This window comes from Podarcis liolepis (assembly GCF_965112155.1).
Source record: "Podarcis liolepis genome assembly, chromosome: 14".
In the NCBI taxonomy this organism is placed as follows: Eukaryota; Metazoa; Chordata; class Lepidosauria; order Squamata; family Lacertidae; genus Podarcis; species Podarcis liolepis.
Window position 1 is genome coordinate 5,704,674 of NC_139569.1, and position 25,872 is coordinate 5,730,545.

The 25,872-nt window shown below is 48.1% G+C and overlaps 1 protein-coding gene across 1 annotated transcript in view; it reads left to right on the forward strand.

The window, feature by feature from the left end:
• Positions 1-25,609, forward strand: part of INTS1 (integrator complex subunit 1) — a 76,168-nt gene extending 50,559 nt beyond the window's left edge. The window contains exons 33-47 of the mRNA XM_083474665.1: positions 3,024-3,204; positions 3,320-3,443; positions 4,833-4,963; positions 8,151-8,238; positions 9,789-10,015; positions 11,163-11,286; positions 11,832-11,965; positions 13,029-13,221; positions 15,185-15,312; positions 15,433-15,545; positions 16,594-16,710; positions 18,938-19,008; positions 20,867-20,958; positions 21,761-21,870; positions 24,912-25,609. Coding sequence (XP_083330791.1) covers positions 3,024-3,204; positions 3,320-3,443; positions 4,833-4,963; positions 8,151-8,238; positions 9,789-10,015; positions 11,163-11,286; positions 11,832-11,965; positions 13,029-13,221; positions 15,185-15,312; positions 15,433-15,545; positions 16,594-16,710; positions 18,938-19,008; positions 20,867-20,958; positions 21,761-21,870; positions 24,912-25,027 — 1,949 coding nt within the window. The 3' untranslated portion in view covers positions 25,028-25,609. The remainder of the gene's footprint in view (positions 1-3,023; positions 3,205-3,319; positions 3,444-4,832; positions 4,964-8,150; positions 8,239-9,788; positions 10,016-11,162; positions 11,287-11,831; positions 11,966-13,028; positions 13,222-15,184; positions 15,313-15,432; positions 15,546-16,593; positions 16,711-18,937; positions 19,009-20,866; positions 20,959-21,760; positions 21,871-24,911) is intronic.
• Positions 25,610-25,872: the final 263 nt, after the last annotated feature.

Consider the following 25,872-nt stretch of genomic DNA (forward strand, 5'->3'; position numbering starts at 1 on the left):
AATTATGCGTCGTTTGGTGCAATTATGTCCTGCCTCTCTTCTCGGTTGGGATTCAAGGCAGCTTCCAGCATTTAGAAACGGCACTACAAAATGCACTGTTAGAATACTATTAGTATCTTACGCACAGGTTCGGATGTGATGGTTTGGCCTATATGCAAAACTGTGCATACTTTTTTAAATTTTCAAAGATCTTTATTGAAACTTAACATATATACATAATAACCAAAATTCCCAATGATTCCCTCACATAAAATATAATATTTAAATTACAACAACTGCATAATTATACACTTACTTATGAAACCCACCACCCTACTTCCCTCCACAGCAATTCGACTTCTTTGTATTTCTTTCTACCTTTTTCCCCTTGCATTCTATAATAAATTATTTTTGTTAAATTCTGATTTTTCCTTCTTTCTTTATTGGTTTTGTTATTGCTTACATTTTTTATTCTAAGCCTATTAACATGTCATTTTTAGAACAATATTTTGACATATAATCTTCGAAATTCTTCCACTCCATTCTTAACTTTTGATTTGATTGATATCTTATAATTGAAATTAGTTTTGCCAATTCTATATATTCACTTAATTTACAAATCCACTCTTCCTTTCTTGGTGTGTCCTGAGATTTCCATTTAGTAAAAATCACTACCCTAGCAGCTGTTGTTGCATATAAAAAGATTGTTTTTTTCATATGTGGTATGTCTTTGCCCACCAATCCTAACAGATAAGCTTCGGGATTTTTTATCAAGGTTTTTTTTAGCATTTTCTTAAGTTCCTTGTGTATTATTCCCCAAAACTTCTTTATTCCCTCGCAACCCCACCACATATGAATTACCGTATTTTTCGCTCTATAGGACGCACCTTTTCCCCTCCAAAAATTAAGGGGAACTGTGTGTGTGCTTCCTATGGAGCGAATGCAGGCTCCTTGGCTTCAGCGATAGCAACGTGAAGCCTCCGAAGCGCAGAGGGAGCTCTCCCCCCGCACTCCGGAGACTTTGCATTGCTTTCGCTGAAGCCTGGAGAGCGGGAGGGGTTGGTGCGCACCCACCCCTCTCACTATCCAGGCTTCAGGGATAGCCGCCTGAAGCCTCTGGAGAGCAGCGGGAGCTCCCGCTGCGCTCCGAAGGCTTCGGGTGCTCTCCCGGCTTCAGCAAAAGCTCCCGCTGCACTCCAGAGGCTTCAGGCGGCTATCCCTGAAGCCTTCAGAGCACAGCGGGAACTCGCGCTGCACTCCGAAAGCTTTGGGTTCCTTTTGCTGAAGCCAGGAGAGCAAGACTCCTGGCTTCAGCAGAGAGGGAGAGCTGTGCAGCGTCCGTTCAGCGAAGCGGGAGGAGAAATGGAAGGGGCTCCGTTTTTCCTGCCACTTCGCTGAAGGGGCGCTGAGCAGAGAGGGGGAGATTTTTTTTTCTTGTTCTTCCCCTCTAAAACAAGGTGCGTCCTATGGTCGGGTACGTCCTATAGAGCGAAAAATACGGTATCGTTCCAGGGCGAAACTGTGCATACTTGAGCTGCCCTCTTGGAACCGCCACTGCATGGGCATCCTTACAGCTCTGGGGTATTCTCATGAGATCTCACAGGGCCGTCTTGAGTTTCTGTGAGATCTCTCGCAAGATCTCGCACGACTGTCTCCAGGCTTGCAGAACAGGTGACCCTGGAGGGCCTTGCCCAGAAAGCAAATTCAAGCGCTTAAAAGCTCTTTTTTTGCACCGGGAAAACCTTGCATGCATTTAATTTGTACGATTTCAACCAGCCAGCCTTGCAAGGTTGAAATCACACAAGTTAAGTGTGAGCTGCAATTGTATTGAAAATACTTTTTTTAAAAAAAACTTGTTGAAAATTATAGTTAAAATACATCACATTCAGAACCAGCTGCAGGAGCGGCACAGCAGTGCTGTAGAACGGAGCGCGAGAGGCAGCGGGGATTTTAGTGTCGCACAGAGCGCCGCTGAAATCGGAGAGCCCAAAGGCCGCCATTGCTTGGCACCCAATGCATGAGGTGCTGAGAGTCAAGGAGTGTGCAGCTACTTCCTGTCCTCGCTCAGTCCATTTCCTGCCTTCCCTAGCTAGTTCTAGCTAAGATTCTCCTGTGCACCTCCTGCGGTTCCTATCCCTTGTTTTTCTGTTTTCGTTTTCCTCCATCCATGGCACAGCTTCAGGGACAGGTCACGCTCTAGATCAGCCTTTCTCAACCTGTGGGTCCCCAGATGTTGTTGAACTACAACTCCCATCACCCCTAGCTAGCAAGGCCAGAGCTCAGGGATGATGGGAGTTGTAGTCCAATAACATCTGGGGACCCACAGGTTGAGAACTGCTGCTCTAGATGCTGCTGGACTCCGACTCCCATCAGCCCCCAGTCAGCAAGGGATGATGGGAGCTGTAGTCCGGCAGAGTCTGGAGAGGTCCTCAGGGTTCCCAGCCTCTGCTCTGAAGGGCATTTAGTGCAAAGGTTTTAATCCAAGTCCTGGGAGACACGACCACCTTTTTCTCTGCCCATGCTTCCGCTCAGTTTCTTTTTTTAAAAAATTATTTTTATTAAGCAATTTCAACATAACAAATTATCAAATCATATAATCACATACATTATTTCCCCCCTTTTTCCTGCTCCCCCTTCCACCCCTCCCTCCCTCCCCCACCCACCAGCTCCTCTCTGATTTCTCTGCACATATTATTCTCTGCATGTTATAAAATTATACATATCCTTGCATTGTCTATCTTATCATGTTATCAACCAATAAATGTGTGTATGTTTATTCAAAACCTGCCAAGGAGTCCAGTTCATTTTGTAAAAAGTTCCCATTCTTCCTTAAAGTCACAGTTGTCCTTGTCCCGCAGTTTGTATGTCAATTTAGCCAGTTCTGCATAACTCATCAATTTTTCTTGCCACTGTTCTTTCATTGGGATTTCCTCCTTCTTCCATCCTCTTGCCGCTGTTGTAGCATACACAAATAAATTGTTTATTTTTCTTGGCTTCCGCTCAGTTTCTTAACTGGCTTCTGTCCTTTCCCTCCATTTTGCCAGTCCTTCGAGGCCTGACAGAAACGCACTCGCCGTACCTGGAGGAACTGCTGGCTTCCCTCTTCTCGGTTACCATGGAGATGCCATCCGGCTTCCCTGCCACGGGGCCCATTTCTGTGGTGAGCTCGCTGCTGCTCCAGGACAAAGAAGAGACCCCCGTGAAGAAAGAAACCGAGAGCTGCAGGTGGGCTGCTGGCTGGGCAGGTGCCCTCTGTCCTCTTCAAGACCTTGACAGGCTCAGCCGGCTGCCTTTCCTGTCGGTATTTTTCAATGTCTCCTTCCTCCTTTTCTCCCACCAGTGCCGAAACCTGCCAGCTGGGGCCTTCCTCTGGCCTGTTCATCGACTGGCTGGAGATACTGGACCCCGAAGTGATCAGCAACTGCCCAGATCTCCAGCAAAGGCTGCTCTTCTCCTGGAATAAGGTGAGGAGCCATCAAGCCTAGTGTACCTATGACATCAGGTGGCATCTCCAGCTTCCAAGAGCTGAAATTGCTGAAGAGATCCTAGTGGGGGCTTCCTTCCCGTGTCCGGAGCTGCTGTCAGGGGCTGGACTGAGGAGGAATGGTGGGGGCCGCTGCCCCTTCTCCTGAAGCTTCCCAAGGGCAGGAGGGCAGTATAGATTTAGAAAAGCGGTTTGCAGAGGGGCATGATCCAGACAGGAAAAGCTGGGTGTGGCGATCACACAGGGTCCCCGGACATTTAATGGTCTACTGATCCCTGTGCCACCACTGTGCTCACTTCCCCGCTGCCACCAACCAATTACTCTCAGGTAAAACACTGAGTCCAGACAGTTGTTAAAAGTGAACCAAATAAACAAGTTTATTTTATAAACATTAACAAGTTTATGGTTTCTCAGATAATATTCCTGCCAGTATCTTAACTTTAGTTTCTTTACCGGCCTATACCTTCCTAATACTTTCTGACTGATTATCTCAACTGTTTGACTGACTCCTCTTAATAAATTCTCTCATTCTCTCACATCAGACTAGCCCAACCCACAGACTTATCCTCTCTGTCTCTTCTAACTCCAGACTGTCTTCTCAACCACCCTAACTCTAACTCTAAAACCCCCCTCTGTGCTTAAACCTTATACACAATTAACTCCGCTCCTTGGGTTCCCATTGGTTAGTCATTTTACAGTTAGCTAACCCTTTACTTATGAACCCAGAATGATGTCACACACCTAGGCGGGCAAACGCCACACTGGGAAATACCGGGTGAGGAACAGCTAGAAGAGGAAACACCAGGAGAGAGACAGACGGCAGATTCAGTTCCTTTGGGAAGCATTCCTGACCCCCCCTTCGCCTAAGACTAGGCGGGCTCTGAGAGTGATAGAACAGAAAGCGCAGAGCTCAGATTCCCTGACGTAGGAATGATGTAGATTTATGGGGACGGAGGGGGTAAACCTTTACTGGGAGCAACACCATTTCTAGAGAGATATGCATTCCTTTGTCTCTCGCTGTGATTATTAAAGAAACTAACTGGTGAGAATGCTCCTTTTCATAGAATAGAATCATAGAATCATAGAGTTGGAAGAGACCACAAGGGCCATCGAGTCCAACCCCCTGCCAAGAAGAAGTTTGATCTGCTTCTTTACTGCTACCGGGGAAGGGATCCGATTCCCCGAAGCCTGACAGCTGTGCAAGCTTCTTGCCTTTGCCTTCATCGCCCTCTGTGGCTTTGCCTTGTCTTCGTCTCTTTGCTCCAAGTACTCCCTTGTAGCTCAGTAGCCAAGCAGCTGACTTGCAAGCAAAAGATCCCAGCTTCAGTCCCATATCCCTCCATAGTTACCTTTCCCCTTTCTCTTTCAGGATAATGGCTCTTCCGAATCAGAGCCACCCTCTTTCCGCCCATACCTTTTGGCTCTCCTGACTCACCAGTCCAGCTGGACCACGCTGCACCGCTGCATCAAGATCCTGCTTGGCAAAAGCCGAGAGCACAGGTGGGTCAACCCAGAGCCTCTTCGGGTGGCTTCGCTAATTCGTAAAAAGTGTATCTGTATCGCTGCATCATAAAACGGTATGGCGACGTACAGCATCGAAGCATAAAGCGACTATACAGTGGTACCTCGGGTTAAGTACTTAATTCGTTCCGGAGGTCCGTACTTAACCTGAAACTGTTCTTAACCTGAAGCACCACTTTAGCTAATGGGGCCTCCCGCTGCTGCCGCGCCGCCAGAGGACGATTTCTGTTCTCATCCTGAAGCAAAGGTCTTAACCTGAAGCACTATTTCTGGGTTAGCAGAGTCTGTAACCTGAAGCGTATGTAACCCGAGGTACCACTGTACAGTCATACCTAATGTTACGTTTGCTTTAGATTACGTTCTTTCAGGTTACATACTGTGGTGACCCGGAAGTACCGGAAAGGGTTACTTCCAAGTTTCGCCGCTTGCGCATCCGCAGAAGCGCTAAATCACGCTTTGCGCATGCGCACAAGCGTCGGAACGCACCACACACCTGCGCAGATACGGCACTTCAGGTTGCGCTCTTTTCATGTTACGAATGGGCCTCCGGAACGGACCCCGTTCGCAACCAGAGGTACCACCGTATAGATAAAAGTGTTTGTCAGGTGTGCAAAGAACCACTGACTCGCATGGCCTCATGTGCAATGCCAGAGATGCTTGCAGGGGACTCTGCTGCCGTGATGGGGACACAGTGAGGAGGTGGGTATTCCCACCCCCCCTCGCAAAAGCAGGAGTCAGTGCGGTGTAGGAGATTTTTGCTCTAGCTAGATTCTTGGCCTGCTTTTGCTGAGAGAGGGCTCGTTCCCAGCCATCATGGACTGGCTAGATGCAGAGGAATGGTGGAAGGCACCAACTGGGGAACCCACAGGGGAAGAAGGCTCGAAGCCAGGGGAGTGTTGATGGGACACTGAAAAAGAGGGAGCAGACTGGGAGGAGGAGGTCTCGGAAGCTGAAGAGGCGACAGGGCTCAGTGAGCAGAAAGAGGCTGTGTCAGAGAGCAGTCCAGAATCAGAGGCAGAAGCTTCCCTTCCCCTGGTCTCCCAGAACCCGCAGAGGTATGAAGAGGGTGGAGCAAAGGCAGACAAAATGAAGGAGTCTCATATTGCTTGGGAAGGACCCTGGGGAAGAGGAGGCTTAGTCAACGGTGGGAAGGCAGGAACCTTCAGTCCTTGCAGCTGCCTCTAAGGAGCAAGTTCTTCAGATCAGCGGCACAGCAATGGGCACCCGCATGGCCCCACAGTATGCCAACATCTTCATGGCAGATTTAGAACAACGTTTCCTGAACTCCTACCCACTCAAACCTCTCTTGTACCTGCGATACATTGACGATATTTTTATCATCTGGACACATGGTCAACAGACCCTGGACACCTTTCACCAGAAATTTAATGATTTTCACCCCACAATCAACCTTACAATGAATCAATCTATGCAAGAAATACATTTTTTGGACACTACTATAAAAATACAGGATGGGCGCATAGACACCACCTTATACCGCAAACCAACTGACCGACAAACATATCTACATGCCTCTAGCTACCATCCCAAACATACCAAACAGTCCATTGTATATAGCCAGGCACTACGTTACAGCCGCATCTGTTCCAATTCTACAGACAGAGACTCTCACCTAAGGGATCTACAGCAAACCTTCTCCGAACTAAAATACCCAGCAGATGAAGTTAGACAACAGATCAACAGAGCCAGACTGATACCCAGAGAGAACTTGCTGCAAGACAGACCCAAAAAAGAAAATAACAGAACACCTCTAGTCATCACATACAGCTCCCAAGTTAAAACAGTACAACGCATCATCAGAGATCTACAACCTCTCCTGGACAATGACAGTTCTCTTTCTCAAGCTCTGGGAGGAAGACCTTTCATTGCCTACAGACAACCACCCAATCTTAAACAACTCCTAACCCACAATAATACTACAACCAGACTTAACACAGACACTGGCACCAGAGCCTGCAATAAACCCAGATGCCAACTTTGCTGCCACATACACCCGGACAACACCATTACTGGCCCCAACAACATCACACATACCATCTCGGGACTATTTAATTGCTCATCGTCTAACATTGTGTATGCCATCAAATGCCAACAGTGTCCTTCAGCTCTCTATATTGGACAAACAGGCCAAACCTTACGCCAAAGAATAAACGGACATAAATCTGACATCAAGAATCACAGAACAGAGAAACCAGTAGGAGAACACTTCAATCTCCCAGGACATTCTATACAAGATCTCAAAGTAGCTGTTTTACTACAAAGGAATTTCAGAAATAGACTGGAAAGAGAAGCTGCTGAATTACAACTCATTACCAAACTTAAAACCATGAAAAGACCTGGGCTGAACAAAGACATTGGATTCTTATCTCACTATACATAACTATACCATTTCTCACCTTCCCACCCCTTGCCTTTTTCTGTAAGACCTATTACAGTCGTTAAGAGTCGTCAAGAGGCTCTCTCAGCTATCTGCCAATCTCCCATTCCCACCACCCTTCTCAGTAACACCCCTCCCCACCTTCTCACTATATAGAAGGATCTGGCAACTTCTGTTTCAGTGTATCTGAAGAAGTGTGCATGCACACGAAAGCTCATACCAAGAACTAACTTAGTTGGTCTTTAAGGTGCTACTGGAAGGAATTTTTTTATTTTGACTACCAGGAAGAGTTGAGGTGCTCACTAGGTCTAGCCCTCCTGGGGTTGTCTTGTTTCTTTGAATAAAGAGTTAACTTCACCAAAGCCATGTGACCTGCAGGTCTTGTTTCATGCCATGCACACAACCTCTTTCCCACCTGGGCATTGAAATGGGCTGGTGGTTCCTGCAGCCGCCTTGCAGCTGTGATTCCTTATGCCCTGGGGAGAGAGGAGGGGCAGGCAGTTGGGAGGAAACAGATTTCAGATAGAAGAACCTTCCCCCCCCACCCCTGTTTTAATCTGCCAGGGTGTGTGTGTGTGTGTGTGTGTGTGTGTGAAAGACTATGCATCAGGTGTTGGGGAGAGCAGCTGATGGTTGTCAGATGGAGACAGACACAGCAGAGTGATGGGAGTGGATCCCAGGTTCTGCTCCCTGGTTTTTCCCAAGTTGGTTGTGTGCCATTTCCCCCTCCTTTTGATTTATCACGCCTGCGTTTATGTCTCCGCTTAGATTTGACCCAACGGCATCCTTGGATTTCCTCTGGGCCTGCATTCACATCCCTCGCATTTGGCAAGGACGGGATCAGAGGATACCTCAGGTAATGAGCTGCTTTCTTTACTGCGCAGCTCGGCAAGGAGAAGGTGGCCTTCCCCCAGGCATGGTTGGACTCCAGCTCCAATCTGCCCCGGGCAGCGTGGTTGGTGGTCAGGGATCGTCAGAGCTGAAGTCCAACGAGATCCGGAGGACGCCAAATTCCCTATCCCTGGTGTGAAAGGGGGGCACTTTTCAAGTCAACTTGTTGTTGGGCAGTTGGGGCATAAGAAGGAAGGAAGCCTTGCTGGCCCAAAAGGCCATTCTCAGTGATCCTGCACAAATGGATCCAAAGAGCCCTGAGACTAAAACCCAGGGTCCTTGCCTGACTGCAGATGCGAGCCCACAGATGAGCTCCTGAAGGTGGCTTAGTTTAGCAACAGCAAACCCTTTTTTCTTCCTGCTCTGGAGGGTAGGACTCAAACCATTGGCTTCCAGTTCCAACCAATGAGATTCCGGCTAAACACCAGGACATTAGGAGCTGTTTGACAGTGGAATGGACTCTCAGGAGGTTGTGGACTCCTTTCCTTGGACGTTTCTGAGCAGAGGTTGGGTGGCCATCTGTCATGGATGCTTTAGTTGAGATTCCTGCATTGCAGGGGGTTGGGCTAGAGCATAGGTAGGCAAACGAAGGCCCGGGGGCCGGATCCAGCCCAATCACCTTCTAAATCCGGCCTGCGGATGGTCCGGGAATCAGCGTGTTTTTACATGAGTAGAATGTGTCCTTTTAATTAAAATACATCTCTGGGTTATTTGTGGGGCATAGGAATTCGTTCATCCCCCCCCCCCAAATATAGTCTGGACCCCCACAAGGTCTGAGGGACAGTGGACCGGCCCCCTGCTGAAAAAGGTTTGCTGACCCCTGGACTAGAGGACCCTTGGACTGCTTTCCGACTTTCCAATTATATATGATTCCACTGTTGTTCCACTGTCAAACAGCTCTTGCAGATCTTAGATGTTGGACTGCAACTCCCAACCAGCCTGTCTAATGGTTGGGTTGATGCTGCTGGAGTCTATGACACCTACTGGAGGGCACCACGTTGGCTACCCCCATTGTAGACCACCTCCACAGGGATGCGGGTGGCGCTGTGGTCCAAACCACTGAGCCTCTTGGGCTTGCCAATCAGAAGGTCGGCGGTTCGAATCCCTGCGATGGTGTGAGATCCTGTTGCTCTGTCCCAGCTCCTGCCTACCTAGCAGTTCGAAAGCACACCAGTGCAAGTAGATAAATAGGTACTGCTGCGGCGGGAAGGTAAACGGCGTTTAGTCCTGCTGGCCACATGACCTGGAAAGTTGCCTGTGGACAAACACTGGCTCACTTGACCTGAAAGCGAGATGAGCACCGCAACCCCATAGCCCCCCTTGACTGGACTTAACCGTCCAGGGGTCCTTTACCTTTTTACTTTAGACCACCTCCCCAGCCCGCTAGTTGCAGGAAACCCAAATCAGGAGCAACCCCCAACCAATGGCTGTTGCTCTTCGGAGATACCTATTTGCGTTGGGAATTCAAAGTCCCGGATTGCCTTTGTTCCCATCCGTCTCCAAATTGCATCGCAGAAACGGCGGGAGGAGTTTGTTCTGCGTCTCGAAGCCCCTGAGCTGATCAGCCTGGTGGAGCTGATCCTGGCTGAATCGGAAACCAGGAGCCAGCGCTCCGGAGAGGCCTCCTGCTCCGTCACCCAGTCCCGCCTGCCGCTCCTGCTCAGCTGCTGCCACGGAGATGTCGAAAGCATCAAGAAAGTCACCGAGTACTTGACAGCCTGCATCCAGCAGTGGGGGAGCAGGTGAGGCCTCGCTCGGCTTTGGGAAAAGGCACACTTCGCCATGCAAGACGGTTGCATCTTTGTTGTTGTTGTTTAGTCGTCTTAGTCGTGTTCAAGTCTCCACGACCCCATGAACCAGAGCATGGCTTGGAAGCTCTCACTTTCTTCTCAAAGCTTCTCCTTTTTTATGTCCATGGAGTTTTCTTGGCAAAATACTGGAGTGGATTGCCAATTCCTTCTCCAGGCGAATCACATTTAGTCTATACTCTCGGCTATGACCAATCCATCTTGGGTGGCCCTGCACGGCATAGCTCATAGCTTCTTGGAGTTATTCAAGCCCTTTCGCCATAACAAGGCGGTGATCCACGAAGGGGTGCATCTTGCACACATTTAAAGAGGCTGAAATTGCACAAATTAAACACACGAGAGGTTTTCCCAGCACAAAAAGAGCTTTTAAGCTCTCTACATTGCTTGCCAGGCAAGGACCTCTTGCCACGCCGGCTCTGGAAGCCTGGCGATGGTCCTGCAAGATCTGAAAGGAACTTGGACGGCCCTGCAAGATCTCACAAGAGTATCCCAGTCCGGTGCACTGAGCAGGCCTTGCCCACTAAGCCATGCAGAGAGCTCAAAAGCTATTTTCGTCCTGGGTTTCCCGGCTCTGGGATGCTTGAGTATACACATTTCTGTGTCTACATGGAACCCTTGGAACTGAACCCCCTGCACAAGATCTAATTGTATGGGAAATCTTTTGGCAAATGCTGAAGACACACTTTTTTGAAGTATATATTTTTAAGGACCCTCCTTATTTCTCTGATCTTAAGTTGTTTTATGTTGTGCTTTAATTGTTATACCCCTCCCCCCGGGACCTTAGGGGGCTCAAGATTGGAGGAAAATGCTCATAAATCCTTGGCAACCTCAAAAAGTCCCTCTGGGAGAAACACGCACTGTTCGTTTCCGTTTCTTTACTCTCCACGTGTTTGCAGGGATTTATCTGGTACCCCTGAGGACTAGCAGCTTGCATTTTAAAATAGCTTATTCCGGTGAAGCTGTTGGGTTGGCATTGCCCAGTGAAGGCAAAGCTGGGGCTATGAAGCAGATACATTTGGTAGACTTGGAAACCCCTCTTTCATGGCTCAGTAATCTCCTGTCTCTTTTTTTTCTGTTTCAGCTCAATGGGAAAACATTGCCAAGATCTTCTCCTGCAAATCTATCTTCAGCTGCCTGAGCTCCTGGTGCCAGTCCCCGGGACCCTGCTTTCCACCGAAGGGGCCACCGACAGCAGCACCTGCAAAGTAAGGGCAGGGGAAGAGGAAAAGTGTTGAGAAAAAGCCTGGCCCCTCCATTTTCCTCGAGCCATTCCAGGACAGGCACCCGCCAGCTACACAGTTCACAAGCCCAGGAAAGCTTCCCTCTGGCAATGAGTTTGAGAAATCCTAGTCGTGATTTCCACTAAGTGATTCATTTGCCTGACCACTGGGTGGTGACCACCATCTCCACCCCCCCCAAAAGGGTGTCAAATGCTTGACCTTCCAAATGTGACCTGTGCTCTGATTGTCCCCCCCCCCCAAAAAAGCACCCAGTAACTTTCCCCCAGTCCAATGTGAATTGAGGGAGTCTTTGAAAATGGGTTGCAGTCTCAAACTTTTCGTCCCTTGTGTTCCATCATCAACCCTAAGGAAACGATCCGGCAACCTGCCATTGACCACCTCCTCTTAGGGAGACTGGAAGTCTCTTCGCAAGTTGTGAGGTTGGAGAAGATAGATTTAGCACATTCAGTCCATTTCAGGAAGTGTTTGAGTTCCTAGCCGATGCTTCGCTCTTCTCTCTCTACCTGCAGCTCGACGCCCTGGTCCACCGCTTCATCACCCTCCTTGCCGACTCCAGTGATTCCAAGACGAGTGGCAGCCGCCTGTGGGATGCCAACATGGCGTGTCGGAAGCTGGCCGTGGCCCACCCCATCCTCCTCCTCAGGTTCTGCTCAGCCTGCGTTGCTTCAGGGACTTGTACATTATCTTTATACCCAGTGCTTTTTTTTCTAGGGAAGAAAAAGGTACAGGAACTCATCGGGAATAGGCCTTTGTGGTAGTAGTACAGGCGACTCTCCATTTTCACGGGGGAGTGGGGAAACTCTGACTCTAAACCTCCACTTCCTTGTGGGAAGACAGTGCTAAGGAGTAAACCCTGCACAAATCTGGAGTGGAGTCCCTAAGGCCGTTGAGGGGCGCCTTGTACGCCTCCTTCCGGCAACTCCTGCAGCCAAGCTGGGGCCAAACGTCTTGCTCTGCTTTCCTTTGGACCCCATCAGTGAGGCTGAGAGGGGTCTTGTCATCTGGACAGCCCAGGACCCCCTTAGACATTGCCCAGGCTTGCCCCCAAGGGGGCTCACTTTTGTAGGAATGATCGCTGGGTGTGGAGCACACTCCCTGCCTGTGGGCAGCCTTAGCTGCCTGCACACGTGACCTTGGGGTGCGGAGCACACTCCCCCTCACAGATAAGGCCACAGCTGTCTGATCATCTTGCCCTCTGTCTAACCTTTTGCGGTCTCAGTAGCCTGCAGTGTCCTGTCTGTGACCTTTGTGTCTGAGACCTTTGTCTCCTTCGTGCAAGGGGAAAATGACGTGGTGGAAACAGGTGCCAAAGTAGCTTTGTACCACTCCACAATCTCGGGACTGGAAGATGTGTAAAGGTCACAAGCCAAAATGTACCTGCCTAGGTTTGCATGTTGTGTCAATAAAAGGAGACTCCACAGAGCTGGCTGGCAGCTTGCTTGCAGCTCACCTGTGCACAGCTCACCTGCATTATCAACTCCTGCCTCATGTCCTTCACTTCAACTTTGGTGCTGCAAACGCAGCAGTTTGACTTCACCTGCGAAGGTGTACTCCATTGTCTCTTGAGACAGGCGGATGCTAACAACAGACTAAAGGATGGGAAGCCCAAATCCAAAACTCCTTCAGGAAGAGGGATCAAACAGTAAGTTCTTGCTGCCTGCTGCATAAACGTCCTAAGGCGTCCGCTCTCCTCCCTCTGTCCCCAGGCACCTGCCGATGATCGCGGCCTTGCTGCACGGACGGGTCCACCTCAACTTCCAGGAGTTCCGCCAGCAGAACCACCTCACCTTCTTCCTCCACGTCTTGGGCATCCTGGAGCTCCTGCAGCCGCAGGTCTTCCAGAGCGAACACCAGGAGGCGCTGTGGGACTGCCTCCTCTCCTTCATCCGCTTGCTTCTGGTAGGAGAGGCTTTTCAGGCAGAGAGGGGAGCCATACTCTGGCGGGGGCACGAGGGGGCTTGCCAAGAAGCTGGGTGCCCTGCAATCCTGTGGCCTTTTGGGGGGTGATGCAGCCATGCACTGTGGACACAGAGCTCCTGGGGTGAGCAGGCTCTAGGCTTGCAAGGTCAGCTTTGCTTTCTGTTGTTATTTCTTTGTTTCAGGGGTTTGGGGAACCTCGGGCCCAGCGGTGAGATGTGGCCCCCCAGGCCTTTCTACCTGGCCCTTGAGATTCCACCCAGGCCCTTCCTAATACAGTCATACCTCAGGTTGTGTCCACCTCAGGTTGCATTTTTTCGGGTTGTGGACTGCCGAAACCTGGAAGTACCAGAACGGGTTACTTCCGGGTTTCGGGAGTCGTGCATGCGCAGAAGTACTAAATCACGCTTTGCACATGCGCAGAAGCGCCGAATTGCAACCTGCATGTGCGCAGACGCAGGTTGCGAATGCTGCAGGTTGCGAATGTGCATCCTGCATGGATCACGTTCAAAACCCGAGCGTCCACTGTAATAATAATGATGATAATAATGGCCTTCTCAGTAGTGGCGCCCACCCTGTGGAATGCCCTCCCATCAGATGTCAAGGAAATAAACAACTATCTGACTTTTAGAAGACATCTGAAGGCAGCTCTGTTTAGGGAAGTTTTCAATGTTTGAAGTTTTATTGGATTTTTAATATTCTGTTGAAAGCCGCCCAGGGTGGCTAGGGAAACCTGTTAGCTAGGGATGATGGGAGTTGTAGTCCCAAAACATCTGGAGGGCAGAATTTGCCTGTGCCTGTTTGATGGATATGTATTTGGTATTGTATCTCATTTACATTTGTAAAATCAAATAAAAATGATTTTGAAAAATAACAATCAAACCTTCAGGGAGGGAGATCCCATTGCGCTGTTGAATGTTTCTTGCTGATGTTGGACTCTCCTTTCTTGTAACTGGAGCAGAAGAAAACAAGCTCGTTTGCCGAGTTCTTCAAAGTGAGATCTTGGAGAGCATTTATATCCAGCTAAGGCCAATTTGATGTTCCTTTGCTGGTGGTGTTGCTTGAATGGCAATGGGTGGCTCTCGTTCCTTCAGCAAGTGGATGAGGCCAGACTCCCTGGGGCAACCAGAAGTTGGAATGGCCAGGGTGGGACTAGGTTGGTCTCCCCATTGTCTTAATGTTCTTCCTGGGAGGCCGCCTCGCGGTGGCCCTGGGCTCCCTGGCTTGATAGCAGAAGTCAAGGTTCTTCTTCCCATCGACTCCGCCTGTGTGAACCAGCCCTTAGAACACCCTGGGGTACGGGAGAAGGACAAGCCTCCAGGCTGCTTCCAAAATCTCGTCCCCATACTTATGGCAAAGTAAAACAGGAAAAGAACCACAAATGTCAGAATGGCAAGTTAAGATTTGTGAGTTTGCCGAGATGGCATAAATGACTGCATCAGTCAGGGGCTGCTCCAGTCAAAAATTCTGTACAGAATGGGAAGACATACATGAAGAAATATGGTGTTAAAGCAGAACTCTTAATAGGTAATTGTTAAGCGTGTAAGGACAAAAGAAGTCATTATAATTTAACGGTTTTCATGTTATTCTATTTTGTTGAAGCAACTAGGAAAAAATATTATGATGGGAAGATCTCACACAGGTGAAGGGAAGCAGGGGGGAGGAGGGGAGGGTTAGGTTGAATTTGGGAAATAATCTATGGGATAGCAAAGGATATAATAGATTCTTATAGAATAGTAATATATCGTAACCAGAATAGAAGTTCAAAAGGGGAAGTAAATGTATTTTTAGTATTTTCATTATTGTAATAGATATTATTATTTCTTATCGGTGGAAGGCAGTGTTAATTTAGGCTTCTTTCTTTTGTTGTGTGTATAATTTTCTTAAGTCAATAAAAAAAGAAAAGAAAAAAATCTCACCCCTAGTTACCTTTACTTTACTTCAGAGCTACCGGAAGTCTTCGCGCCACTTGGCTGCCTTCATCTCCAAGTTTGTGCAGTTCATCCACAAGTACATAACTTCCAACGCCCAGGCAGCTGTCACCTTCCTGCAGAAGCACTCAGACCCCCTTCAGTAAGTCTCTTGCTCTGGGTTTGTCCAGGATGTGGGGCGGTTGGGAGCTCAGGGGAGGGAGATAGGGTAGCCCAGAAGCGATGTGAACACACCCGCGGCCGTTGCTCTCCTTCCCCGCAGCGACCTCTCGTCCGACAACAGCGACCTGGCGATGCTGAAGTCTCTCTTGGCCGGCCTGAGCCTGCCCAGCAAGAACGGCGCCGCGGACCGAGGGGCTGACGAGGAAAAGGACGGTGAGTCTTGGGTTTTCCGTTTGAGTTTCACCTCTCACTTTTGTTTGTTTAAACTTATTTAATGTATTTATATCTCGCCCTTCTCCCAAGCTGGGATTTGAGGTAGCTTACAACCTTTAAAGGGACACGGGTGGTGCTGTGGGTTAAACCACTGAGCCTAGGGCTTGCCAATCAGAAGGTCGGCGGTTCAAATCCCGCGACGGGGTGAGCTCCTGTTTCTCAGTCCCAGCTCCTGCCAACCTAGCAGTTCGAAAGCACATCAAAGTGCAAGTAGATAAATAGGTACTGCTCCAGCGGGAAGGTAAACGGCGTTTCCGTGCGCTGCTCTGCTTCGCCAGAAGCGGCTTAGTCATGCTGGCCACGTGACCCGGAAGCTGTACGCCGGCTCCCTAGGCCAATAAAGCAAGATGAGTGCTGAGCCCCAGGGTCGGCCACGACTGGACCTAATGGTCAGGGGTCCCTTTACCTTTACCTTTACAACGTTTAAAACATCATTACAAAACATGCAATCATAAAAACAATCCAGTTGTAAACAATAGGCAGGTCCCAGGAGTTCAGGGGTAGTTTTTAAAAATAATTTTAGAAGTTGTGTGTCCTTGTTTCTCAGTTTGATCCTTTTACATGGTTTTGTACATTTTCTGGTATTTTATGCATTGTGATTTGCAGTTGTTTTATTGATTATAGATTAGTAATTATTGTAATTGATAAGTGTAAACTGCTAAATTATTATTTGCTGATGTTTACTGTTGGATTCTAATGGATTATTGAATACATATATTGCTTTATTTTATATAAGTTGCTTATTTTAAAGTTAGGGTGACTTTTTATTTAGGACCTGGTTGTTACTATTAGTGTTTGATGTTTTATTATTATTTTTATGTGTATTGGAAGCCTCCCAGAGAGGGTGGGACAACCCAGCCAGATGGGCGGGGTATGAATAAATTATTATTATTATTATTACTACTACTACTACTACTGGACTCTGAGATCTGCGCACCTAACAGAGCACTAACAAAACCCTCTCCCTCTCTCTTCCGTGCATCTTCAGATGAAGTCCCCAGCGCAAGTTCCTTGCCCCTTGTCAGTGTCTCTCTCTTCACTCCTCTCACTCCAGCCGAAATGGCCCCGTACATGAAGCGACTGTCCAGAGGTCAGGCTGTGGAGGGTAAGTCAAGGCCAATATGGTCTGCATTGAGTGGGCAGCAGCTCTGTCCAGGGTTTCAGACAGGGTATTCCTCATGGTGAACATGCTTCTGAAAACGATAACGCATTTTGAAAACACTGATCCAATGCTTGCACAGTGCTGGTACCCAAACGTTGCAGAAGTGGGGGGCAATGTTCAATGGCAGGGGGCCTGCAGCAGCAGCAGCAGCAGCAGCAGCAGCATTTTATTTGTATGCCGCCTTTCCATAGTTAAAACAATTCTCAAGGCGCTTTACAATCTTTGGTTTGGACTCAGTCTGACCCTTATGTTTCCCTCCCCTTATGGTTTTGATCTATGGGCTACTATTAAAATGAGGCTGCATTTTAAATTGTATTTTAACCCGTACAGTGGTACCTCGGGTTACATACGCTTCAGGTTACAGACTCCACTAACCCAGAAATATTACCTCGGGTTAAGAACTTTGCTTCAGGATGAGAACAGAAATCGTGCTCCGGCGGCGCGGCAGCAGCAGGAGGCCCCATTAGCTAAAGTGGTGCTTCAGGTTAAGAACAGTTTCAGGTTAAGAACGGACCTCCAGAATGAATTAAGTACTTAACCCGAGGTACCATTGTATTTTAAATTGTTGTTGTTTTCTTCCCTCCCCTATTACATTTTTATTGTGATTTTACTGGTTTTAGCTGCCCTCTGGCCGGGGGAAGGGCGGGGTATAAATAAATTATTATTATTATTATTATTATTATTATTATTATTATTATTATTATTGCCAATATAACAAAAGTCATAAACAATAAATAAAACACATCAAAAGGTACACAACCAAATGGAAAACAATTTCCACATAAATCATAAAATCTAAAACTAAAAATACAACACTAATATCAATAACAATTTAAAATGACGTAGATAAGAAATAAAAACAAATTTAAAAAGGAGCCCTCTTTGTCAAGCAACAGCAGTCCTTTATGGAGCCTGTCAGGCCCCGCCCCAGGCCAGGGGGAGGGAGGCAGGGCAGGCCCCTCAGGCTCCCTTAGGATATTCACGTGGCGCGCCTTGCTATGGGGGCCCCCTCAGTGAGGAATCATCTCCCTACAGAAGCCACAGGTGACCCGAGAATCGGTCTAACGCTACTAGGTTTACATCCCAACTCTTGGTGTAATAGCCTGTGAACCAGGAAACTACTGGCTAAATCCTTGCCTCTGCTGTGAATTGCATGGGTGGTCTTAAACAAGCCACTGTTTTGTTTTTCTCAGCATCTGTCTCCCCATCTGTACTATGGGGGTAGGAGGGGATAATGATACTGAACTGACTTGGGAAATTGTTGCAAGAATTACAACAAAACGGTGTGCCTGGAGTGCTTGGAAGAGCTAGGTGCTTGTTGTTGTTTCAATTAATTTACTAATCGCCTCCCAAACTGTGGGTTAAACCACAGATCCTAGGGCTTGCCGATCAGAAGGTTGGCGGTTCGAATTCCCGCGACGGGGTGAGCTCCCGTTGCTCGATCCCTGCTTCTGCCAGCCTAGCAGTTCAAAAGCACGTCAAAGTGCAAGTAGATAAATAGGTACCGCTCCGGCGGGAAGGTAAATGGTGTTTCTGTGCGCTGCTCTGGTTCGCCAGAAGCGGCTTAGTCATGCTGGCCACATGACCCGGAAGCTGTACGCCAGCTCCCTCAGCCAATAAAGCGAGATGAGCCCCACAACCCCAGAGTCAGTCAAAACTAGACCTAATGGTCAGGGGTCCCTTTACCTTTACCTTTAAACTGCCGTATCAAGGCAATTTACACATAAAATAATTAAAAACAGTTAAACACACAAAAAACAGGAAATGTATTTAAAACACAACTAAAAGCCTAACAAGTGAACACTCCCAGTAGAGCCCCATTTATCCAGCCAAGCAAGCCTGTTGGAACTAAAATGTCTCCGGCTGTTCCAGAAAGTGCAGATAGGGGGCACCTGTGGTATATTGATAGCGATGCTGTTCCACAGAACAGGGGCCAACACACTAAAAGCACTGCTCCGACTTACTGCAGAGAAAGTTTCTGAGATCTTTGGAACTTGCAGAAGAGACTGTCCCGCAGACCACAGCAATCGACTGCGTGTATAAGGGATAAGTTTGATTATGAAGAGATTGCATTCCCTTGAGAGGCTGTCAGCTCCTTCCTCCCCCCTTTCTTAGGGGTAGGGACACCAGATTGCTCACTCCAGTCTCTTTGTTTTGCCCCACTTCCCAGATATCCTGGAGGTGCTGACCGATATCGACGAGATGTCCAGGCGAAGACCGGAAATCCTTGCCTTCTTTTCCGTACGTTGCCCCCATCCTCGTTCAGCTGTCTGCTTTGTGTGTCTCTTGCTCTGCCCTGGTCCCCTTCGGTGGGGTGTTCATTTCGCGACCCTTTCAGAAAAAGGGTTGACGGAGCTTGTGTTGCCAACTACTTTGGCCATGGGTAGGCAAACTAAGGCCCGGGGGCCGGATCCGGCCCATTCGCCTTCTAAATCCGGCCTGCAGACGGTCTGGGAATCAGTGTGATTTTACATGAATAGAATGTGTCCTTTTATTTAAAATGCATCTCCGAGTTATTTGTGGGGCATAGGAATTGGTTCATTTCTTTTCCTTTTTCCAAAATATAGTCCGCCGCCCCCCCACAAGGTCTCAGGGACAGAGGACCAGCCCCCTGCTGAAAAACTTTGCAGACCCCTGACTTTGGCCAAACTCCTAAGCAGCCTAATCGCCTGTGGCGAGTAAGAATTCCATGCAAGAGGTTAGGTAGCGTTTGCGAAAATGGAAGTCAGTGCTCCGCAAGCAATCCGTAACCTAGGTGGCAGACAAATGGCAAGGGCAGGGAAGCTCCAATGTTGATCTTGATGTGTGGGCAGATTGACCTGGGTATGAGTTTCAGGGTATCCCTTGGGGTACCCTGGCTCCCTTTCATCCCCGCATGCCCTGGGGCTAACAGTAGGCTCCACCTCTTCCTGCTCTGTTTCTGGGCACAAGCCAGCTCTGGCAGTGCCAGTTTTCCCCATGGCCTCTGCCAGCCACTGTAGACACTCCAGAGATTTGCCAAAAGGGAACACTCCTGCAGCCAAGTTCTTTTACTTCTTGGGGTTGCAGGAGGGGAAGAGAATCCTGGGCTGGAATGCCCACCTCTCTCCTACAGAAAAACCAACCCTGGAAGTTGCTATCTCTTACTCAGAACCACCAAAGGGGTTCTGTAACTATTTATTATTATTATTATTATTATTATTATTATTATTATTATTAAATTGTTATACAAACAAAACAAAGTATAAAAACATTTCAATTGAATACAAAAAAGAAAAGAAACAGAAAAAAAGAAAACAGAGCAAACGCAAAAAGTAAGAACATAAATATAATACAAGGTAACTATAATAGACAGCTCAGAATGTCATTTCTCTACTGAGATGCTGACCCTTCTGGAGTGAATCTGTTTTTATTATACTTTTGATTTTTTGACTTCTGTCGACCTCACTGTGGTTCATTTCTTATAACTAAAGCAATTTCTCTGTATTTGAATATATTCCTCATCTTGGTACAGTGGTGCCCCGCAAGACGAACGCCTCGCAAGACGGAAAACCCGCTAGACGAAAGGGTTTTCCGTTTTGGAGGCGCTTCGCAAAACGAATTTCCCTATGGGCTTGCTTTGCAAGACGAAAAAAAATTGCGCGTCCCCGCGGGTTTTTTTTCACTCCCCCCCTTTTCCTAAGCCGCCTATCAGCTGTTCCGCTGAAAACCCGCTTAACAGCTGATCACGGAAAGCCGCTAGACCGCTGTAGCGCTAATCCACTAGGCTGTCAATGGGCTTGCTTCGCAAGACGAAAAAACCGCTAGACGAAGAGAATCGCGGAACGGATTCTTTTCGTCTTGCAAGGCACCACTGTATAAGGAGACATTTTCCTGCTTACGGGTTTCTTCTAAACACAACCAAATCTTGCTTGTTGAGCCTTGACTCGATATTTAGGCATTCCCATTCCTTCTGGACTATTTTATTTGACTTGTTCCTTAAGGCTTCAGTCAACTTAGCAAGCTCAGCTTCTGTAGCCATTCTTCTCTGGTTGGTATATGGTCACCCTTCCAGTACTTGGCTATTAGTAGGAGTTACTTGCATGGCCCTCCAACGTCCTTTCTCTCTTCCACCGCTCAGACTCACCTGCAAAGACTGATGAGCTCTCCCGAGGAAACCTGCCGGAATCTCGCTTTTTCCCTCGCGCTGCGCTCAATACAGAACAACCCCAGGTGCGGATGGGCAGACCCGGCGTGGAGGGCAGAGCTGATGGGGCCTAGGAACCAACACAGGGTGTTTGACTCGAGCCGCTTTGCTCGTAGAGGGCACCCCCTTGAAAACCCCAGGGGGGGGGAACGAATTCCAGACCGTTTCTGAGACATATGACGGAGATCACTCAGAAACAGAATCAGTACCAGGGCAACGCTGTCCAACAAGGAATGGGTGGCTGTAGATCTCAGGAACCACATGACTTGGTTGTAAATCTGCAAGAAACAGGAGGCGGTGATGGGTTTGGGTACAGGCCAGCTGCAAAGCCGAACAACTGTAGTGTAAGAACACAAAAAGAGCCCTGGCAGGATCAGGCCCGTGGCCTATCTAGTCAGCATCCTGAACACAAGAGCCCTCTCCCCTCCTGTTTTCATGTTGCATCTTTGCATGCCGCTTAGACATTGTTACAAATATTAAGCAGACCAGGCATGCTTTTAAATACAGATAAAGCTCAATTTTACAAGCTGTCGCGACAGCCACTAACAGGGGATGCAACACCTTTGTGGTGGAAGGAGTAGGCTGTTCTTCACGATGGCTGCGCAGAACCTCCCTGCACAACAGCAGTCTACCTCCAAATACCAAATGCGAGGGAACAACAATGGGAGAGTGCTATTGCCCTTACATCCCACTTGGGGGCTTTCCATATTCCTGCCTTCTGTGCAAACAGGACACTGAACTAAATGGGACTTTGGCCTGAAACAGCAGCCTTGCTTTTCTGATATTCTCGACCCACTGAAATCCTCTCTCTCCTTTCCACATTTCCAGCATTGCGGCTGACTTCCTCCCCACGTTCATGTACTGCCTTGGCAGCCGTGACTTTGAGGTTGTTCAGACAGCTCTGAGAAACCTGCCCGAGTACACCCTCCTTTGCCAAGGTAAGAGCAGGCAGCTGCTTCTCCTGATGCTTCAAAACGGCTACCGTGCTTTGCAAGGTGGTTGTAAGAATTGCAGAGCTCAGTGTAAGCGAGCGAGAGACTCTGAACACTCAGAAAATGCCAAGGGGAAGGGGGGAGAGGTTTGCATTTGCGTAAGGCTGGCTCCTCCGATATAACAGAAGCACAGCTAGGGAAGGGGTGAAGAGCCCTTGACCTTCGAGGAGAGAGGCAGTGTGGAGCAGCGGTTAGAGTCTTGTACTGGGGAGATGCGAGTTCGAATTCCCACTCAGCCATCACACTTCCTGGGCGGCCTTAGGCCAGTCACTGGGTCTTAGCTTAGCATACCTCACAGGTTTGTTGTGAGGGTCAAACAGGAGAGGAGAGCCATAGCTAGCTTCTTTGTGCTCCGTGGGGGTGGGGGCTTGTTGTCTGGGCAGCCCAGGACTTCCATACAAACTGCCCAGGTCATTTAGGTGCTACTAACACAGCTATTTAGCTTCACCTCTGGAGGCACATTCCATTGACTCTCGAGACCGATGGTTGCCAACATGGATAATAGTGATGATGATGATGTATTACAGTGGTACCTTGAGTTACAGACACTTCAGGTTACAGACACTTCAGGTTACAGACTCTGCTAACCCAGAAATAGTACCTCGGGTTAAGAACTTTGCTTCAGGATGAGAACAGAAATCGTGCTCTAGTGGCGCGGCAGTAGCAGGAGGCCCCATTAGCTAAAGTGGTGCTTCAGGTTAAGAACTGACCTCCGGAACGAATTAAGTTCTTAACCCGATGTACCACTGTACTTATACCCTGCCCATCTGGCTGGATTTCCCAACAGAATTAAAAGCGCAATAAAACATCAGACATTAAAAACCTCCCTTAAACAGGACTGCCTTAAAAATGTCTTCTAAAAGTCAGATAGTTGTTTATCTCCTTGACATCTGATGGGAGGGCGTTCCACAGGGCGGGCGCCACCACCGAGAAGGCCCTCTGCCTGGTTCCCCGTAACTTCGCTTCTTGCAGGGAGGGAACCGCCAGAAGGCCCTTGGAGCTGGACCTCAGTGTCTGGGCAGAACGATGGGGGTGGAGACACTCCTTCAGGTATACTGGGACAAGGCCGTTTAGGGCTTTCAAGGTCAGCACCAACATTTTGAATTGTGCTCGGAAACATACTGGGATAGTTCTTTTCCATTATTTCCAAGACAGGTCCTGCTACTAAACCCCACCTGCCCTGGCCCAGCACCAGAATAGCTTTGCCTCCTTTTAGCCCTCCACCTCTGTGCTCAGTTTCAGCTCCCAGCCTGCCACCCTCCTTCAGAACCCAACTTTTCCAGCTACTTTTCTTTGCTCTGAAAACACAGGTGGCATTTAGTGTGGAAGCCTCAGAGGAGCGGCTCGTTGGCTTTTCCTTCAGATTCTGTGGGTTCAGCTTGGGCTTCTCAGAGTTTGTGTCCTCTTCTGACAAATGCTTCTCCCGCCCAATAGTTGGCACGATGGGGCCGTGTGTACGCTTTGGTCAAATGTCAGTAGGCAACCTTTTTCTCTGATCCTGGGCAAATATTGGCAGGCGTTCCCGTTAGGCTGAGGTGATTCTGATCGGTATGGTGGCAGCTCAGCTGAGTCTCTGACATTGCTGATTGAGTTGTGCAGTAGGAAAGGGGAAGCTATAATAATAATAATAATAATAATAATTTATTTATTTATTTATGTCCCGCCCTTCCCAGCCAAAGCAGGGCTCAGAGCAGCTAACAACAGTAAAAATAGCACAGTTTACATAAAACCACAATCAATTAATTTTTTAATTTTTTTTTATTTGTATACTGTCTTTCTATCTTCCAATACTCAAGGCGGTTCACAAGCTAAAGAAACAAAAAATGTACATCTTATAACAATCTAATGCAATACAAAAATGTGATAATAAAACATAACTTTAAAATAGGCAACCTACATCAGAAAAGTAACATTCAACAATCATTAGAATAGTATTAAATTATAATAATAACACAAAAGTTAAACAGAAATCCACTCAACAGTTACAATAAATCATTTCTAAACTATCATCTAAACTATAAACTAAATATAATGTAAAACAACGGCAAGCCACAAAATACATTCTAAAATCAATTCAGAATCAAATTAATGGCAGCCATTGGGCTAGAGTTCTAAGAGGATTACAGAAGGAGAGAGGGGGTCAGGCTGTGCCTTGGCCAAAGGCCTGGTGGAACAGCTCTGTCTTGCAGGCCCCGCAGGGCCCTAGTCTCTTGCGACAGAGTGTTCCACCAGATCGGGGCCATGGCCGAAAAAGCCCTGGCTCTGGTTGAGGCCAGCCTAACCTCCCTGTGGCCCGGGATCGCCAAGATGTTTTTATTTGTGGACCGTAAGGTCCTCCGTGGGACATACCAGGTACGAGGGTCCTAGGCCGCATAGGGCTTCAAAGGTTAAAACCAGCACCTTAAATCTGATCCTGTACTCCACTGGGAGCCAGTGCAATTGGTATAGCACCGGATGAATGTGATCCCGCGGTGAGGACCCCGTAAGTAGTCTCGCCGCAGCATTCTGGGCTGCTGCAAGCGGGACCCCAACCCAAGAGCCCTCTCTCCCCCTGCGGTTTCCAGCAACTGGTGTTCAGAAACATTGCTGCGTATGAACCTAAGTTTCCTTTTCCTGCTTATTTGACTATAACTTTTGATAGAATACAGATAATTGAACAAACTTCATTGCATTACATTCTTCATTAAATTATCTTTCCATTGATATATAATTTCATGGTATTACTCCAAAAGAAAGTGGTGTTATGAGCCATCAAACCTCAGAAATACACTTTCCCCAAAAGGTTTTCACAATTTTGGCCACTAGTGTAAGTCCTCTCTTCCTAACGCAGGGCTCTGCTTCTGGGTTTTTTTTTGGGGGGTGGGCATGAGGAAGGGTCCTGGGCCAGCCTGCGTTTCCTGTGGCGAGCCCACCCGCCTCCTGAATGAATCTGCTGTGGCTCCTTCGTCTCCTCTGCCTGCGCCCATCTCTCTCGTTCTTCTTCACAGAGCATGCCGCCATTTTGCTCCAGAGGGCCTTCCTGGTGGGGATGTACGGGCAGATGGACACCAGCTCCCAGATCTCGGAAGCCCTGAAGATTTTGCATATGGAAGCCATGATATGAAGAGGGACCACCTGGTGGCTCAGGACTCCGAGAGGACAGAAGGACCTTGGCTGGACCTTGATAGTGAAGAACCCGAGGAGAAGGCACATGCCTGAGTCTGCCTACTGGCGAGGACCAGTCCCTGGTACTTCTTACCAGGCATCTTCCACAAAAAAGGACAAAGGTCACTTTGGCTTAAGGGATGCTGTTACTGCTCCACTCCAGCCATTGATTAAGGTCAGGGATGAGGAACCTTTGGCCATCCCGGTGTTGTCGGACAAAACTCCCAACATCCCTGGCTGTTGACCATGCCGGCTGGGGCGGATGGGGGCTGGAGTCCAACATCTGGAGGGCCAGGTGTTCCCTAGCTCTGATTTAGGCAGAGAGCAAAATGTCTTGGAAGTCCTGATTAGAAGCCATTTTGCCTCTCCAGTGTGGTGAGCACCCCTCTCATTTGGGGCGGCCAAAAAGTGGGGGTATCTGTTGGACTCTTCCTGGGGTGCGGTTTTGCCAAAACACCTTCCAGTGCAGCCAACCAGCTCCACAACAACAACCTGATGATGTTTCATTTTTTAAAAAATTAAAAATAGTTGTTTTTCTGTTGCGCTGCCTTTATTTATGCATCTCCATTGGGTTTCTCTTTCCTTTTTTACGATGGCTTGCTCTTGAAAATGTAACCCAAGGGGTAAATTTGCTTCTGCCTCGTTCAAAAAAACAAAACACAGTTTTCCTTTCTGTTTTTAACCTTTTGAACCTGTTTTTTAACCTTCATTAAAGATGATCTGAGCTTGCACAACGACACCTGGTGATCTCTGGATGAAATTCTCCAGGTTACAGAGATAAATCTGAAACTGCCACATGCCTAG